At 35.4% G+C, this 15,439-nt stretch overlaps 1 protein-coding gene across 10 annotated transcripts in view; it reads right to left on the bottom strand.

Moving 5' to 3' along the window:
* Window positions 1–15,439, bottom strand: part of LOC118189241 (kinesin-like protein KIF11) — a 191,298-nt gene that overhangs the window by 162,969 nt on the left and 12,890 nt on the right. For all 10 annotated transcript variants that reach the window (XR_015038916.1, XM_035359821.2, XM_085809126.1 and 7 more), the window contains 3 exons: window positions 6,726–6,799; window positions 1,061–1,106; window positions 798–983 (listed from right to left, as the gene is read on the bottom strand). Coding sequence is in view for 9 of the 10 variants with exons in the window: in XM_085809126.1 (XP_085665252.1) it covers window positions 798–983; window positions 1,061–1,106; window positions 6,726–6,799 (306 nt within the window). In the remaining variant the exon portion in view is untranslated. The remainder of the gene's footprint in view (window positions 1–797; window positions 984–1,060; window positions 1,107–6,725; window positions 6,800–15,439) is intronic.

The following is a 15,439-nucleotide window of genomic DNA, read 5'->3' as shown; positions in this document are numbered from 1 at the left end:
TAAGTTTATTTCAAGTCTTGGATAAATGCTTTTTGTTTATAGGTATAGATAAGAATAAACATTAGTAACTTGGTCTGTGATACAGGGAACAAAATATTTCTTTATGATGGAGAAAGATGTATCAAATAGAATAACACAACAGCAGCATTTGTAATACTATCGACTACAAATATTGTACAGAAAACAGAAAGAAAAAGAGCGACAATGCCAAAAATTCTAGTAAGCAAAAATTCCAAAAAGAATGAAGTTTAATAGGTAACTTTACAAAAAGTGAAAATACTAATGCAGCAACAACATACATTATAAATTATTTATGATTCAGTAATAAAAATACTAAATTTTTTATACAACTAATATAGGAATTTAAATTTATTACAACAGAATTACTGGCTGGCTGTATCTATAAGGAAGCATTAAATTATGCGTTTGAACTAATTATGTAATTTTTATCTATCAAATACCAACATCTCTGAGCTCCTTAAGAGATAGAATTTAATGCATTACAAGTTCCTGGCAGTGAAAGGACCAAATAAAGTAAATTTATGAGTTACGTAGGCGACTGAAGAATTTACTTTAAAATGCAAATTAATACACAAGCGCAGAAACTTCAGTATTAGAAATACTGCTTAGTTTGCTTTGACTATAATAACCTTTCTCTTTATGTTTACATAGCAAGCCTTCAGTTTTGCTTTCCTTACAAACAAGAAATACCTTCAAATTATTTGCTAAGGTTTAGTTATGCGAATTTATATACAGTGCTATACATATCAAAAAGATATTGAAAAAATTATATCTACATGATCTGGACTATCAAAGACTTGCAAATCTCTCCAATCATCATCATCACTTAGAAGATCAAAGACTGCATTATCATTACAAACTTCAATAAAAGATACTTGTAGAGTAGCTTCCAGAGCTTCTTGTTTATTCACAGATAATAACAGATCAGTAAGTGATTGCACTGCCAGATATCCATCAAAACACTGAAATACATTAATTCTTAAGTAAAAAATTAAACAGCATATTAATAAAAAATTTCTACTGAAGTAGTAGAACATACCTCTGCATTCATCTTCAGTGGCTTTTCATCTAAAGTTGAGTTACATCTATATGTATGTAAAGAAAAATAAAAAAAAAACTGTTTTCAGTTGGATTACATCTACACACATTATAAAAACTTTTTTTTAAATCTTGAAGGTTTTAGATTTAAATAGTTGCTCAAAAAGGCCCTCTTAAAGATTAATATAGCTTATCAATAGAAATTACCTACAAAGATGGCCCAGATAAAACAGCAAAATATTTTTGTGGATACTAGCTGAATATATATTTCGACTAACATAAGCATGTTATATCTTCTGTGGAGTCATTTTGTCTCATCTCTCTCTCACTCGGACGCCAGAAGCCAAACGTGAAGGTTCTCCTTGCAGCTCTTGGATTTACCAAGACTACTTGATTTGCTCACGATCAGTTGCTAGCACACAAAAGGTTGCTCACCGGTCTTAAGTGACCACAGAGTGGTAAAAAGGCCTTCGTGCGATTCTACTGATTTTCAATTTTGCTTCTGCTTCCAGACGCAGTCACAGCAGGACATCTGATTTTTCATTTAACTAACGTGATTTTACTGAACTTCTCCTGCTATACATCACGGATTTTGAAATGGCAAATATCATGAAGGTAATGGCTGATTTCATAAATCATGCCATTAAGGAACTGGAATCAACATCGAGAAAGGCTGAGCTTTTCGACTCAGACATAGAACATCTGAATAACCTAAAGCTAATAAAAAATCTTTTCTCTGTCACCTTCCCGGACTTCAAACCCAACTCCCCTGCAGAAACCCAGCTCATTGAGCGGACTACTGCACCCAACACCACACCGACCGCATGTGGGAAACGGCCAAGAACTCCAGAACCAGAAACTTACAACAAATTTGCCATCCTTGAAGAAGTATCGGATGATCCCGATCAGCACCAGCAGGAAGAAAAATCATTGGAGCCCCCCCCCATCATCACAAAAAATTAAAAAGAAAACTAAAGCAAAGCCAACTACATCAACTAAGCCCAAATCACAGGATGCAGCTCCTGAAGAGCCCAAAACACAGGAAAGCATCCCAGCGCCAAATCTCCTGCCTGCAACCACCCCGGACATCACGCCTATGGACACGGTACTTCCGACCAATGACGAACCCACAAATGAAGTGCCCTGCGGTTCCGCAGACACCGAGGGATTCCAATATCCCAAAAGAAGCTCAAAGATTCCCCCGATCATCATACAAGACCCTGAATTTACATGGAAACAACTAAATGATCTTTTGGAGAAAGCCAAAATAGACTGCAAAGCCAAAATGAGAGGATTTCGATTTCGAACTCAAGGTCTTCGAATCAGATGTACATCGACAAATTACAAGTCTACTGGACTCTAAGAACATCAAATACTTCACACACATGCTACCCAACGATAAACATATCAAAGCCGTTATCCGCAGCATCCCTACTTACTATGATCCTGTGGAAATTGGAGAAGCACACACAGAGCTCGGATATCAGGTGATCAGAGTCTCGCAATTCACGCGTAAACGCGGCCCTGACATCCAGCACATGCCACTTTTCCTGGTTACACTGAACAGAAATGAACACTCAAGATCAATCTTTCACCTGCAGTACTTGATGCGACTGTGCATAAAAGTTGAAAGATACAGGGGCAGAAAAGGCCCCACACACAGTGCTACAAGTGCCATTCCACCATTCCCAAGCTCATTGCCACCTCCCTGCACGGTGTGTAAAGTGCGGTCAGGGACACGAGTCTCGCACTTGCTCAAAACCCCCGACTGAACCTGCTAACTGTGCAAACTGTGGACTAAATCACACAGCCTCTTTCAGAGGTTGTTCCTACCTCCCAAAAGAGAAGAACTCGGACAGAATTCTCTATTCTGAAAGAGTCATTACCAACAGTGCGCAGCCTCCCAGGGAGCAACACTCCCAGGAACTGCAGGAACTTTCAGCCAAACTTAAGGAGGCTAAAACCCTCATTTCCACCCTCACAGCGGTAATCTTCATGCTAAAAGACACCACTGCCCAATTTAACAGTGCATCCGCACAAACATCAGCCATGCAACCAGTCACCAATCATGAATAATCTACCCCAACCTTTTGTACCAATCTCAGTGGCGTTATGGAACGCACAAAACCTTACTACAAAGCTCCACGAGCTGCACGATTTCTTAGAAAAGCATGACATACAAACATGCATGATTACTGAAACACATGCACTTGCCAGGCATAGCCTAAAACTGGCAAACTACCATGCATACAGATGTGACAGAGTCAGACATCGCGGTGGCGGTGTAATTATCTATGTAAAACGATCCTTGAACTCTGGACTGATCTCCTCAGATAATTCTAAAGGACACGAGCTTGTCTGCGTCAACGTACACATTCCCAAATTCGGAAACACCAAATTCTGTGTTATTTACAACCCCCCTGATAACAAAATCGATACTGTGGATATTCAGGCCTATCTAGATGACCAAACTCCCACCATACTAGGAGGAGATTTTAACTCGAAACACACCGACTGGGGGTGCAATCACTCCAACCCAAACAGACTCATAATCCGAAACTTCGTTGAGAACCACCCCATTTTCATGTACACCCCAGATGAACCTACTTACAGACCTAATATTATCAACAGATGACCAGACATCTTGGACTTCTTCCTCACGAACTACAACTTCCCCATGGCTTTAGAAGTACTCATTGAGCTATCTTCCGACCACGTCCCGGTAATCGCCCGATTAGGCTACAACAAACCAAAGGAAACTCTCATCAAGAAAATTATTGACTGGGACCTACTTCATAATATCGCAATATCCACTTCCATACAATATGGAAGACTAAATACTCCAGAAAACATTGAAACTGCAGCCATAGCCTTCACTGAAACCATTCAAAACTTCCTCAACCAGGCTACTACAGAAAAGATTACTTCCTGTAATTACGGCACCCTTCCTCAGAGCATCCGTAACATCATTACTCAACGTAACAGACTCCTCAAGCTTTTCAACCACACATGGGACCCCTCAATTAAAACAGAAATTAACCACCTCACCAGAAAAATCAGCTATGAAATTAAGAAACACAGAACTGAACAATGGAACTTAAAAATCGAAAATCTTAACTTGGAAGATAGCTCCTTTTGGAACTTCATCAGAAACCTCAAAACATCCTCCCGGCCATCCCCACCAATCAAGACACAGTACGGTTTTGCTTACACCAACCAGGAAAAAGCAGATGCTTTTGCCAGTCACCTGACAGAACAATTTACTCCGAACGACACGCCCATCAACCCTACCATCGTGGCAGCCATTACTGCCCACAACGACAACTGGATTAACTCACCCCCCCTAATCATATCCTACTGACTAGCCCCCGTGAGATCAAAAATATCATAAAACACTCCAAAGTCAGAAAAGCTCCAGGAAAAGACCAAATTTCGAACAAACTCCTGAAAAAGCTCCCTAATAATGTATTATGCAAACTCGCAGGTATTTACAACACTTGCCTTACACATTCATACTTCCCCATCATCTGGAAACACGCAAGCATCTTTGTCTTACAAAAACCCAAAAAAAACCACCCGACAAACTCACAAGTTACAGGCCAATTAGTCTGCTCTCTTCACTTAAGAAGATCTTGGAAAAATTAATCCTAACAAGGCTCCAACCGCATCTGGGATTTCTACCAAATGAACAGTATGGTTTCCGGAGAGGACTCTCTACAGTTCACCAGCTGATCAGAATTAGAGAATTCATTGGCTCTGCTATCAAAAACAAACTCAGTGTCGCCTTCCTCATGTTGGACGTGGCCAAAGCTTTTGACCGCGTTTGGCATGAGGGACTTATTTACAAGCTCATCCAGCAGCAGATTCCTCGGGAGCTAATTCTTATCTTAAAATCTTTCCTTGATCACAGAACCTTCTCGGTCAAGCAAGCTGATTACACCTCTGACTCCTACCCCATGAGAGGAGGCATAGCACAAGGCAGCATCCTTGGTCCAATTCTTTACCTAATTTACTCATATGATTTCCCTAACTTCAATGCAGACCACAATTTTCTCCTTGCCTGTTATGCGGACGACACGGCACTAATCCAAAGATCCCGCCGCCCAAACCAGGCCATCGCCAAACTTCAAGAAAAAATGTCTGCAGTTAAAACATGGTGCACCAAATGGAGAATTAACATTAATCCTGAAAAATCTGAAATCTTACTGATACGAAAACACAAACAAAGACAAAATCACAAACTCTGTTTCCCTTTTCGGCCAACAAATCCCCATCGTAAATAAGGCTAAATACCTTGGCATTATTTTCAATAGAACCTTCACCTGGTCAAACCACATAAATGAAATCAAGAGAAAAACTTTCAGCATCATCAGAAAACTCAACTGTCTCCTATCAAACTCTTCCGGCCTCACTCTCGCAAGGAAAAGGAAAATCGACATTTCAATAATCCGGCCGATGCTCACGTACGCTTCACCGTACTAATACTCCAGAAATGAGTGAATGCTAAAAGTTCGGAGATCGATAAACTACAAATAGTTCAAAATAAATTTCTCCGATTAATTACCGGGGCTCCTTTGTTCATAAGAAACAAAAACCTTCACCACGATCTCCACATCGCATACATACGGGATTATATCAACAAGCTAAATGCAAATTTCTTTAGAAAAGCTACGGCTAACACCCATGCAAACTTCTCAAACATTCTTGAATATGAAATATTCAAAGAAGATTATTTCAATAGGCCATATGCTGCGCACATCATTAACATGCTCAATGCAGACATCTAACCGCACTCTTATTCACAGGAAATCACCCCTTCATTCACGAAAAGACTCCATTTCCCACCTATTTTACATGCAGAACACATAGCCCTGTGGTAAAGCATGCAGCTACTGTCTAGAAGATCCACAGTTCGATACCCAGCCGTAAAATATCTCATGATACCATCACAACTCCCTGGCACGCACATTAAAAGGACCTACATAAAATTAAAAAAAAAATTTTTATGTCCCTGAAAAAGCATTTAACTGCAATAATACATCAAGAAAAATTTTTTACATGCTTTGCACGTAACCCCGACTCTGTCACCACATCCACCGCCACCAGATGGCGACACATGCTGAATTTTCGCATCGCTCTTCTCTCGCCCTAGCATCCTCTCCAGATTTCCTGCTTCAGGATCCACTTGATTTACCATTACTGCCAGGTTCCCTCGAGATATCTCTCATGCTACTGGGAAGTACTGCCTCAGTGCAGTAGAAACCCAGTATCATACAAATTAAGTATCTAAGTATATCTTCTGTATATTTGAAAAGTGAAAAACATCTATGTAATTCTATAAAAATATTTAATTTTTTTAATTACATATATCATGAATTAAATACATTTTTATTAATCAGATTAAAAATTTAAAAATTGAGAACTTTGTCTACTGCTTTTAAATAGTTTCGTTTGTTAATAACAGATTAAATTTGAAGGATAAATATCATACATTTTGTCTATTGGAAATAGACTCGAATGAAAAATGAAAATCCAAGTTTTGGGACTTAGAATTTCCTAAAAATTCTAACAAAGAAGCTTTTGCGAAACACTTTCCTTTAACATATATACCACATATTTCAAAAAGTTGCAAGTTTTAATTTGGAATACTGAAACATTTAACTTACACAACAACAGAGCAGTTATATCCTGTCAGTACATCTCGTATCGAAGATCCGATAAAGGATTTGTAGAGATCAAGCTAGACATTAAAAAAAAAAAAAAAATTCTGAATAATACAGAAGACTGTGCAAAATATTAAAACTGTTTTAGCCACAGTTTATTGGTACAGGGTGGCGCAGGGAAACGGGAAATTTCGAAATGTCATTTCCACGAATAAAGTCATAAAACTAGTAATTTATTAATTAAGACACAATAACACGCCGTATAAATACTAATTCAGAAGTCAAACAACAAAAATCAGCTAATTTTGTAAATATAACGCTGATTTTTGTTGTTTGACTTCTGAATTAGTAATTTATTAACGAAAGTGCATGCATTCAGCATGCCATTTATGTTTTTACAATCAAAATGTCCAAAAGTGTCTTTTTACTTCTTAAAGATGACATCGAAAAGATGTGCTCCCATTCGGCATTCACACTCTAACAGCCTGTTATGAAAACTCTGGAATGCACGGTGTAGCAAATCTTGGGGAATGGCAGTGATTGCTTTTCCAATGTTCTCCATCAGTTCATGGATTGTTGCAGGATGTGTATGGTACACCTTGCCTTTAAGATATCCCCACAGGAAGAAGTTGCACACACTAAGATCAGGGGATCTCGCAGGCCATTCAATGTCACCGTTAGGTCAAATAATGCGTCTTTTAAACAACTGACGAAATGCTGCCATTGATTGTCGAGCAGTGTGTGACATGGCTTCGTCCTGCTGAAGATGCATGCTGTCGAACGGAGTGGCGAGGACTTCTTTCGATTGCAGCTCTAACAGCTTCAATGTTCTCTGGGGTACGTACCGTTGGAATGCCACCTGGAGGTTTCTTTCTCAAGGCAGATCCTGTTTCTTCACCCACGTTGTAATCGCATGCACAGATGTGACACATCCATGACATCCAAGCTGGTAATGCTGTCAAAATATTCTCTACGTGGCAGTCGCACTATCACCATTTTTATAAAATGCTCTCGCAGCTACTGCACGTTCCGCACCAGTCCAATAATCCACGATTACTAAATGGCTATGCACTCACAACAATTGTGCAAAGTTTCGAACAACTGCCGGCTCTACAATGCTGCCAAATGTAACGTTCAAAATTTCCAGTTTCCCTGTATAAATTAAAAAAACTAAAAAGCAGTGTTAATTTAGACTTGAAATTTAATTTTTTTTCCTTTTATGGGCAAAATAAGCTGAAATATCACTCATTAATATATCACTAAAATTTTAGTTACAGGCAATAAACCTTCAGGTACCTGAGGCAATACAGCCTAAATTATCATATACAAATAGTTATGCCTCACTATTCCATTTCTTGATTAAACAAATCATTTTTAAATAAACTTCCTACATATGAATTACAAATGTTCACCACAGTTCATCAGATTCCTATATCATAGCCACATCTCTGCTGTAAAACTGACAATAACAATCCGTACAGCTACATTGACACTGCTGGTAAGTGTACAAGGAAACAAGATGAAGGTTATACAAGTGACACACATGGGTAAACAAGACATGTATGAAACATACATGAAACAACATGTATACAAGACATGTATGAAACATATATGAAACAACATGTATACAAGACATGTATGAAACATATATGAAACAACATGTATACAAGACATGTATGAAACATATATGAAACAACATGTATGAAAAATAGAGGCTGACACAGTGGCTCTCAAACTACAGTGTGTACTCCGAGGGATACAGTGATTTCCTAGAGTACATCAAGCAAGCTCAGTAAATGCAATCTTAAAGAAATGCAACTAGCATGAATTTTCAAATAATTAACAGGAGGAGTTTTCTATTTTGATTATTTGAGAAACATATTCACCTCAGTTTCAAATTACATTTTCTCCATCAAAACACAATTACAGCTTAAGTTTTAATTATAATGTTTTTCTCTTAGCACTTTAAAATGCTGATATAACCATAACACACTTTTTATCAAAATACACAAGCACAGAAGATTTAATGCATTTTTTGTTCCTGCTTATATACTTCCTTGAAAAACAGTTTTCAGCCATTGCTGTCAGCTTAATGTTTTAAAACAGACTTGCGAGTTTACACAAAATTCCTTTTGACTTTTATTATCTCCCCCAACATACACCTAACAGAATTTGCTGCCTTTTTTAATCATTTATCATACTGGTTTAAATTGATAAATGGCTAATTAAATAATCTGAACACAGCTGTTAAAAGACGGATTAGAATACATGACAGACATCTGCTGAAGACTACTTTTTTTGTAATGCTTATTAAAAAAATTACACACATTGGTCAAAGTGCATAAATGGCTTTGAAATGATCCCACTGCAACTGTTATGAAGGGCCTTCAAAAACTTGCAAGCCTAATACCCAAAGACAAGACAAATGTCTATACTGCTTTCTCAGTTTTCCATGAAGCTTTTCTGAGCTTGCACTTACTACAACAAAGCATTTAGCATCAGATTCTAGCAGTGGGAAAAGACAATGCCTCTTTTAACCTTCCAGAATCTGAAAAGTACATTTTCAAAAGACTGGTAATGCAATTCCACAAAACTGTCATCAACAATTTCACAAATTCTACAAAATCAAGATGTGAAGTATGCGTTTCCATCAGATGTGACCATATTATTAAATAAAGGTTTATTTCAAAATATCATTTGCCAGTATGATGAGCTGTTTACATATATCACTGTTAAAAATGACATTTTAAAAATAGATAAATCATTCTTCCTAAGCCAGTATCTTCTATTTCTACATTCTCAGACTATTTAGACCACAATTACTCATTTAATTTGGAATTACACATATACATTGCAAACTGCATGCAGTGAATATGTACTGCCATAGGCATCACATAGCAGGGGTTTACAATGCAAGCATGTTTTCATCTTGGGTATGTTTGATAAAAAAAAGCACATTCATTAAAAACACAGAAAAAAGGCACCTTCAAAAAATCGATGTTATAATTCAAAGCTTAAACAGAGGGAATTCTATAGATTAAGCACTTACCAGTTTTGCCCAAACACCACTTAGGTGCTGCAAAAGGGGACTTCCCTGATTTACTCATATGGCTGGCAGTGTCAACAGTGTTTTCCCAAAAATATCACCTAATAAAAAAAATATGAACTAAAACGATTTTTCAGGGTACTCCTAATACAAGCCCTGCCTCTAAAATAAGCCCTAGTTAGGACCATCAGCCAGACGTGCACCTAATTACTAGGCAGCCAAACAGGCATCCAATTACCTGGCAGTGAGATGGGGCTAGATTGCCGAATGACTAAGTGCACGTGCACATCTGAAACAAATGGCTGTCATATTGCTAAATTAAAATTTTCAGTAATTCAATACATTGTGTTAGCAGCAGATGTTTAGCACTTGATTTGATAATAAATTTAAAGGATAATAAATTTTGATACTCAGATAAAATGCATGCAAAAAGAAAAAGCTGTTCTATTGAGTACAAGATAGGAATTGTGGAAAGTTCCAGGGATTAAACTCTTACAGCTTTTCTGCCAAGAGAAGTTGGATCTACGAACTGTCTCAAATTGGTGATCAGAGTACAATAACCTCAGTCAACACATCGATGAGGGAAATGTTAGAAAATGTAAGTATGGATCAGGTTGATAACCATTACTTGATGATTTGGAACATATCATCTGAGAATGGATTGCTGCCAGAAGAGTAAAGTGTTTGATTGTTCCCAAAGATGATGTTCAAGCATTCACCCTTGCACTAGAAATATCGCACTTGGTATCACATAAGAAATATCGCCAAATTCAAAGAACTACAACACTGGGTGGATGGCTTCCTTCAGCAATATGAACTGCCTCTAAGAAGATCAACAACACTGTTCAAATTAGAAGGTAAGTGAAGTTATTAAATGTGTACTTGTATTCACGTTGAAGGCATCAAACTCTCTAGGTACCAACTCTCAAACATGATTGCTATGGATGAAACTGCACTGTTTATAGGCCAAAGGTCTCTAACTACCGATCAACAAAGTGCCTCTCCAATATGTATTTTCTTCACTGATTACAAAAGTACAAACATTACATGTAGTTTGGCAATTCATTTCCATGGAAAATAAATCTCAAACCCCTCTAATCATCCCTAAGGGCAAGAAAAAGAAAATCTAATGTGTTTCAGGTATTTATGTTCTTGAGACTGAACAAGCTTGATGTACACAAACAGTAATAAGCGAGATGGTTGATTTATTTCTGCCATTTTTTTTTTTTTTTTTTTTTTTCAAATAATAAGGTGGTCAAAGAGGTCTGCTAGTGTGGAATTCTACTAGCTCTCACTGTGCTAAAACAACAAATTTCAAAATTCCAGAAGAAGTGATTAAATACTGATTAATGAAGGAATGACTGTGTATCTCTTAACTCTTGTTATAACAATAAAGTCCATTTAAATGCCATTTGCACATGGAAATCAATGACTACATTGATAACAGAATGGCGAGGAATCAATGAGAAATTTTGTGAAATCAAAGCTACAAGAAGTCTTTATTTGGGTGATGAATGCATGGAATAAAATAATAGACAGTGTTGCTTCTGAACATGATGTGTTTGTGGACAGCTCTATTGTTCAACATTAGAGGCTAGGGCCAATAGTCTTGGAATTAAGTCACAAAAGATACAGGCAAGAACTCAAGATATAGAGCTTTATGATGACATTCCAGAAGTAGAATAAATTATTCTATTCATTTTTTAATGTTTCTTGAATGTGAATAAATGAATTTCTTAAACTTTAAGAAATTTGTTTCTTGAACATGAATAAATACATGAAAAATAAGACATCCTCTGAAAATAAACCCTAGAATATTTTTTGTAGCAAAAATTAATATAAGACTAGGTCTTATTTTAGGAGGAAACACAGTATAAAAGAACAACCATTAATGGTATAGAATAAACAATGATCAACTACTCTTATTTACCACATTAATATTTATTTTCCACTTTTTAATAACATAAGTAGCATTACATAATGCAGCTAATAAAAAAATGTTAAAGCTTAATTACTCAATGATCGCTAGTGAATAACATTGAAGATATCTTTAATCATGAATGGAAATTATTTACAATTAAAATGAAACTTATTCTTGTTGGTAAGTGTGCTGCTTATTTTCAAGTAAAGTTGCATATTATAAATGCACAAGTTTAGACTATCTAATGTCTTAAATTAACTATGGAGGGTTTGAAATCACCAACCTACTTGTTTTGAAGGAAACATAAGTGAAATATGGAAGAAGTAAAAATAAAAACTTCAGATTTACATATTATAGTCAGATGATAATACTAAATAGCCAGAAACTAAAATAGATATTTTATAGCATGTTATTAGTGACAAAGTGCTACATAAATTCAAGACATTTCATTTAAATGAAGAATAAAAAAGGTGTTGACAAATTAACTGAAGGTTTCGAAAATTACTGTATATCAAAAGTAAATGAAAATGTCAATAAACATATTTTTTGCTTGAATGTAACATCCATTTCAGTGAATGTTAATTGTTTCATGATTACCTAATAAAGTTTAAAAAATTAAGCAATAATTGTAGATTTACAGAATTAAAAGATACTTTAATTACAGATAGCATAATAAGTGGAATTTTATTAGGACCAGTTAACATTGGAGAAATGCATTAAAATACAAAAAACTGCTAAATTCGCAAAGCTCCCGTTGAAGGTTTTAGCTGAAGAAAACAAAATTGGAGTGGTACGGCGAAATAAAATTCTGCCTTCAAAAAAAAAGTCAGTTGCGTAAGAAAAAATACCATATAATACAAAAACAACACAATATTAAATCATCTTCAAACTATCAAGAAAATAAGTTCAATAATCCAAAACCATGTAGAAAATGTGAAACTTTTCAGAAGATAAACAATTGTCCTGCTTATAAGATTTGCTTATACTGTAAAAAGGAAAATATTTTAGCTTAAATGTGCATTAATAAAAATATTAGCATTGAGCAGAATATTTTAGAAAATCAGCCGCATTATAATAATGAATGTATTCTAGGATTTGTAGAAAAACACAAAAGAACGGTTTCAAAAAGTAGTAGTAAACATATCTCAACACTTATAACGTTAAGCTGGATACTAGTGCTCAGTGAATGTATTGCCCTCACTTAAATTTAAACATTTAAGGTCTAGATGTTCATCTGAATCAAATGTCACTTTAAATAATTACAATGGTTCTAAAACTGATGTAGTTGGGAAACGTAAATTCTTATGTGAGACATCAAAAGCTGATAAAGATGAAGTAGAATTTCCAGTAGCAGCACATGATAAAACTGTTCCAGCTATTTTAGGTTTGCCTACATTACAAAAACTAAATCTAATATACAGGATATGTACAGTGAATTCTGAATCTACTGAAAAATTACAAGAATCTTCAAAGGGCTATCAAAACATACTTAATGGAACTGAGAATTTAACTAGTTATACTTATCATATTAAATGAAAACCAGAAGCTGTGGTAAAATACAGCCAAGTAGGAAAATTTTACTTAGTTCACTGAAACCATTAAAAAGGAATTGCAATGGTTGCTACATCACAAAACATTATTTGTCAGTCTAAGGATAACTCCTCGTTCCTATATTTTAAAGCAAATTATTTGTCATACTTATGATATTGATTTTCTTTAAATATCATTATTCCAATAATGTTTTTTCCACCATTGCCATTCGCAGCCTACATAAAGTTGCAGAAACAAAGATTATATATGGTTTCTACAGGTTACATTACTCCCATGCAAACAGTAGCGATACAAGCAGAAAAATAGCTAATATCACCTGAATACTTACACTGTAATAGGGTAAATAAATGCTATTTACAAAATACTTACAATCATTAAATCACCTTATTTGTTAGGTTTTGAGAATCATCTTCACCTCAAGTTAAGAAATAAGCTTGTTTTAACCCATCAATGGAAATATTGATGTGATTTCTTTTAATTCTCACTGTACAATACATGTCATTTCTGAAAATTGCAGGAAAAGGTCCTTCAGGAAGGGATTCTGATGATTTCTTGACACGGTCCACTCTGACAATAACACGAATTTGTATTTTATTTATTTTTTTTACATTGGCTTTTAGTTTTCTTTAATTTTCCAAATTTATTTTTGCAGTTAGCTAGTGAAAGTATCTGATTCTAGTTTGATTTTTGGTTCTTGAAAGAATTCTCCTGGTAGCTTCAGCAATTTACCATAAACCATTTCTGAAACAGAGCAGTTGGTATCATCATGCAGAGGTGTGCATATATCAAGAAGTACAGCTGATAAAGTTTGTCTTCACTTAACTGAACCGTGAGCTCAAATGACTGCTTTTAACATTCTGTGTGATTTTTTAAAATTTTTTTCTTCCTCCGTGGATGCCATGAAGTTTGCATTTTTGATTCCACCAAAAGTAAACTTCTAAAACATTCAGATCTGATTTCCTCTGTCTGTGATCACACTATATGGAATATAAAACTTAAAAATCCAATTTGCATAAGGCTTTGAGATTGTTTCTGTGATAATATTTTCTATCTGTATAACTTAACTTTCATCCAGCAAGTAAAATGATTGATGCATGTTAAGCAATATTTATTCTCTTTTGATGGTGGGTACAGTACAATTATATCAATATACACAAAGCCTAAATCTTTCATAAGATTTTTCAAATGAGTTGGATTAGGAATGTTTGTGCCGAATAATTTTATTTTTATGGCAACTAATGCAAGTTTCATCCCATTCTCTAATATATCTTTTCATATTCTTTCAAATGAATCTTGATGTTACTTGGTTCACTGATGATTTGATGTCAGGATGGTTCAAGGCCTGTATTTTGTGCAAAATATTCATTCGAAATGCTTGTAGTACAAATGGTCAAATATTTGGAGCTGAAACATCACACCAAATTATTTTCCCAGAGGGTAGCAAGTGCTCTTCAAAATTTAAATTTTTGCTATTATTTACTAATCATTTTAGCTCCTCATTATTTTGTTCATATGCACTTTAGTTAATAAATGTTTGAAACTGATTCAATTCTTGACATAAAGTGTGAAACAATATCATCTTTCCCAGCTATGCACTGTATATTTGTTGCAAATTTAGAAATATACTGGAGATGTCTTAATTGTTTTAGTGATGCTTTACTATTTTGCTGTTCAAATGCAAGAATAAGTAAGTGCCTTGTGATCTGTGAATATTGTAATGTCTCGTCCTTTTATCATATGTTTAAACTGTTTGATGGAAGGATAGATGCTTAAAAGTTCCCAATACTTACTCTCAGCCTTTAAGAAAATTATGTTTTAATTTTCTTGTTTCATCAACAGATGGTGCTAGTAGCTTGACTTCTTTTCATTCTTATCTTATCATCATATTCTATCTCGCTCATTTACATTCAAGCAGCTGAAGAAGGTTCTTCTGTATTTAAACCATCGAAACTAATCCTGCAAAATTTACAAACATCATACTGATTCTTGTTGTTTAACTTCTCCAATAACTGTTATTCGGTGTGTTATTTTAACCTGAATAAGCAAGATTGTTCAAGAAAATTCTAAAAGCTTTCATGTTGAATTACAATCTGGTTGGCTATCTGTAAGCAGCGATAATTTGAAGCAGGCAGTTGAGACCCCCACTTCACACAAACAGATCAAATGGCAAAGAGAAATGAAAACCAATGATGGAAAATG

The sequence above is a fragment of the Stegodyphus dumicola genome, chromosome X2 (genome assembly GCF_044657685.1).
Source record: "Stegodyphus dumicola isolate Sdum_Otavi_A_Nest chromosome X2, ASM4465768v1".
Lineage (NCBI taxonomy): Eukaryota > Metazoa > Arthropoda > Arachnida > Araneae > Eresidae > Stegodyphus > Stegodyphus dumicola.
Note: the sequence above shows the minus strand (reverse complement) of the source record. Positions and strands in the feature narration are given on the sequence as shown.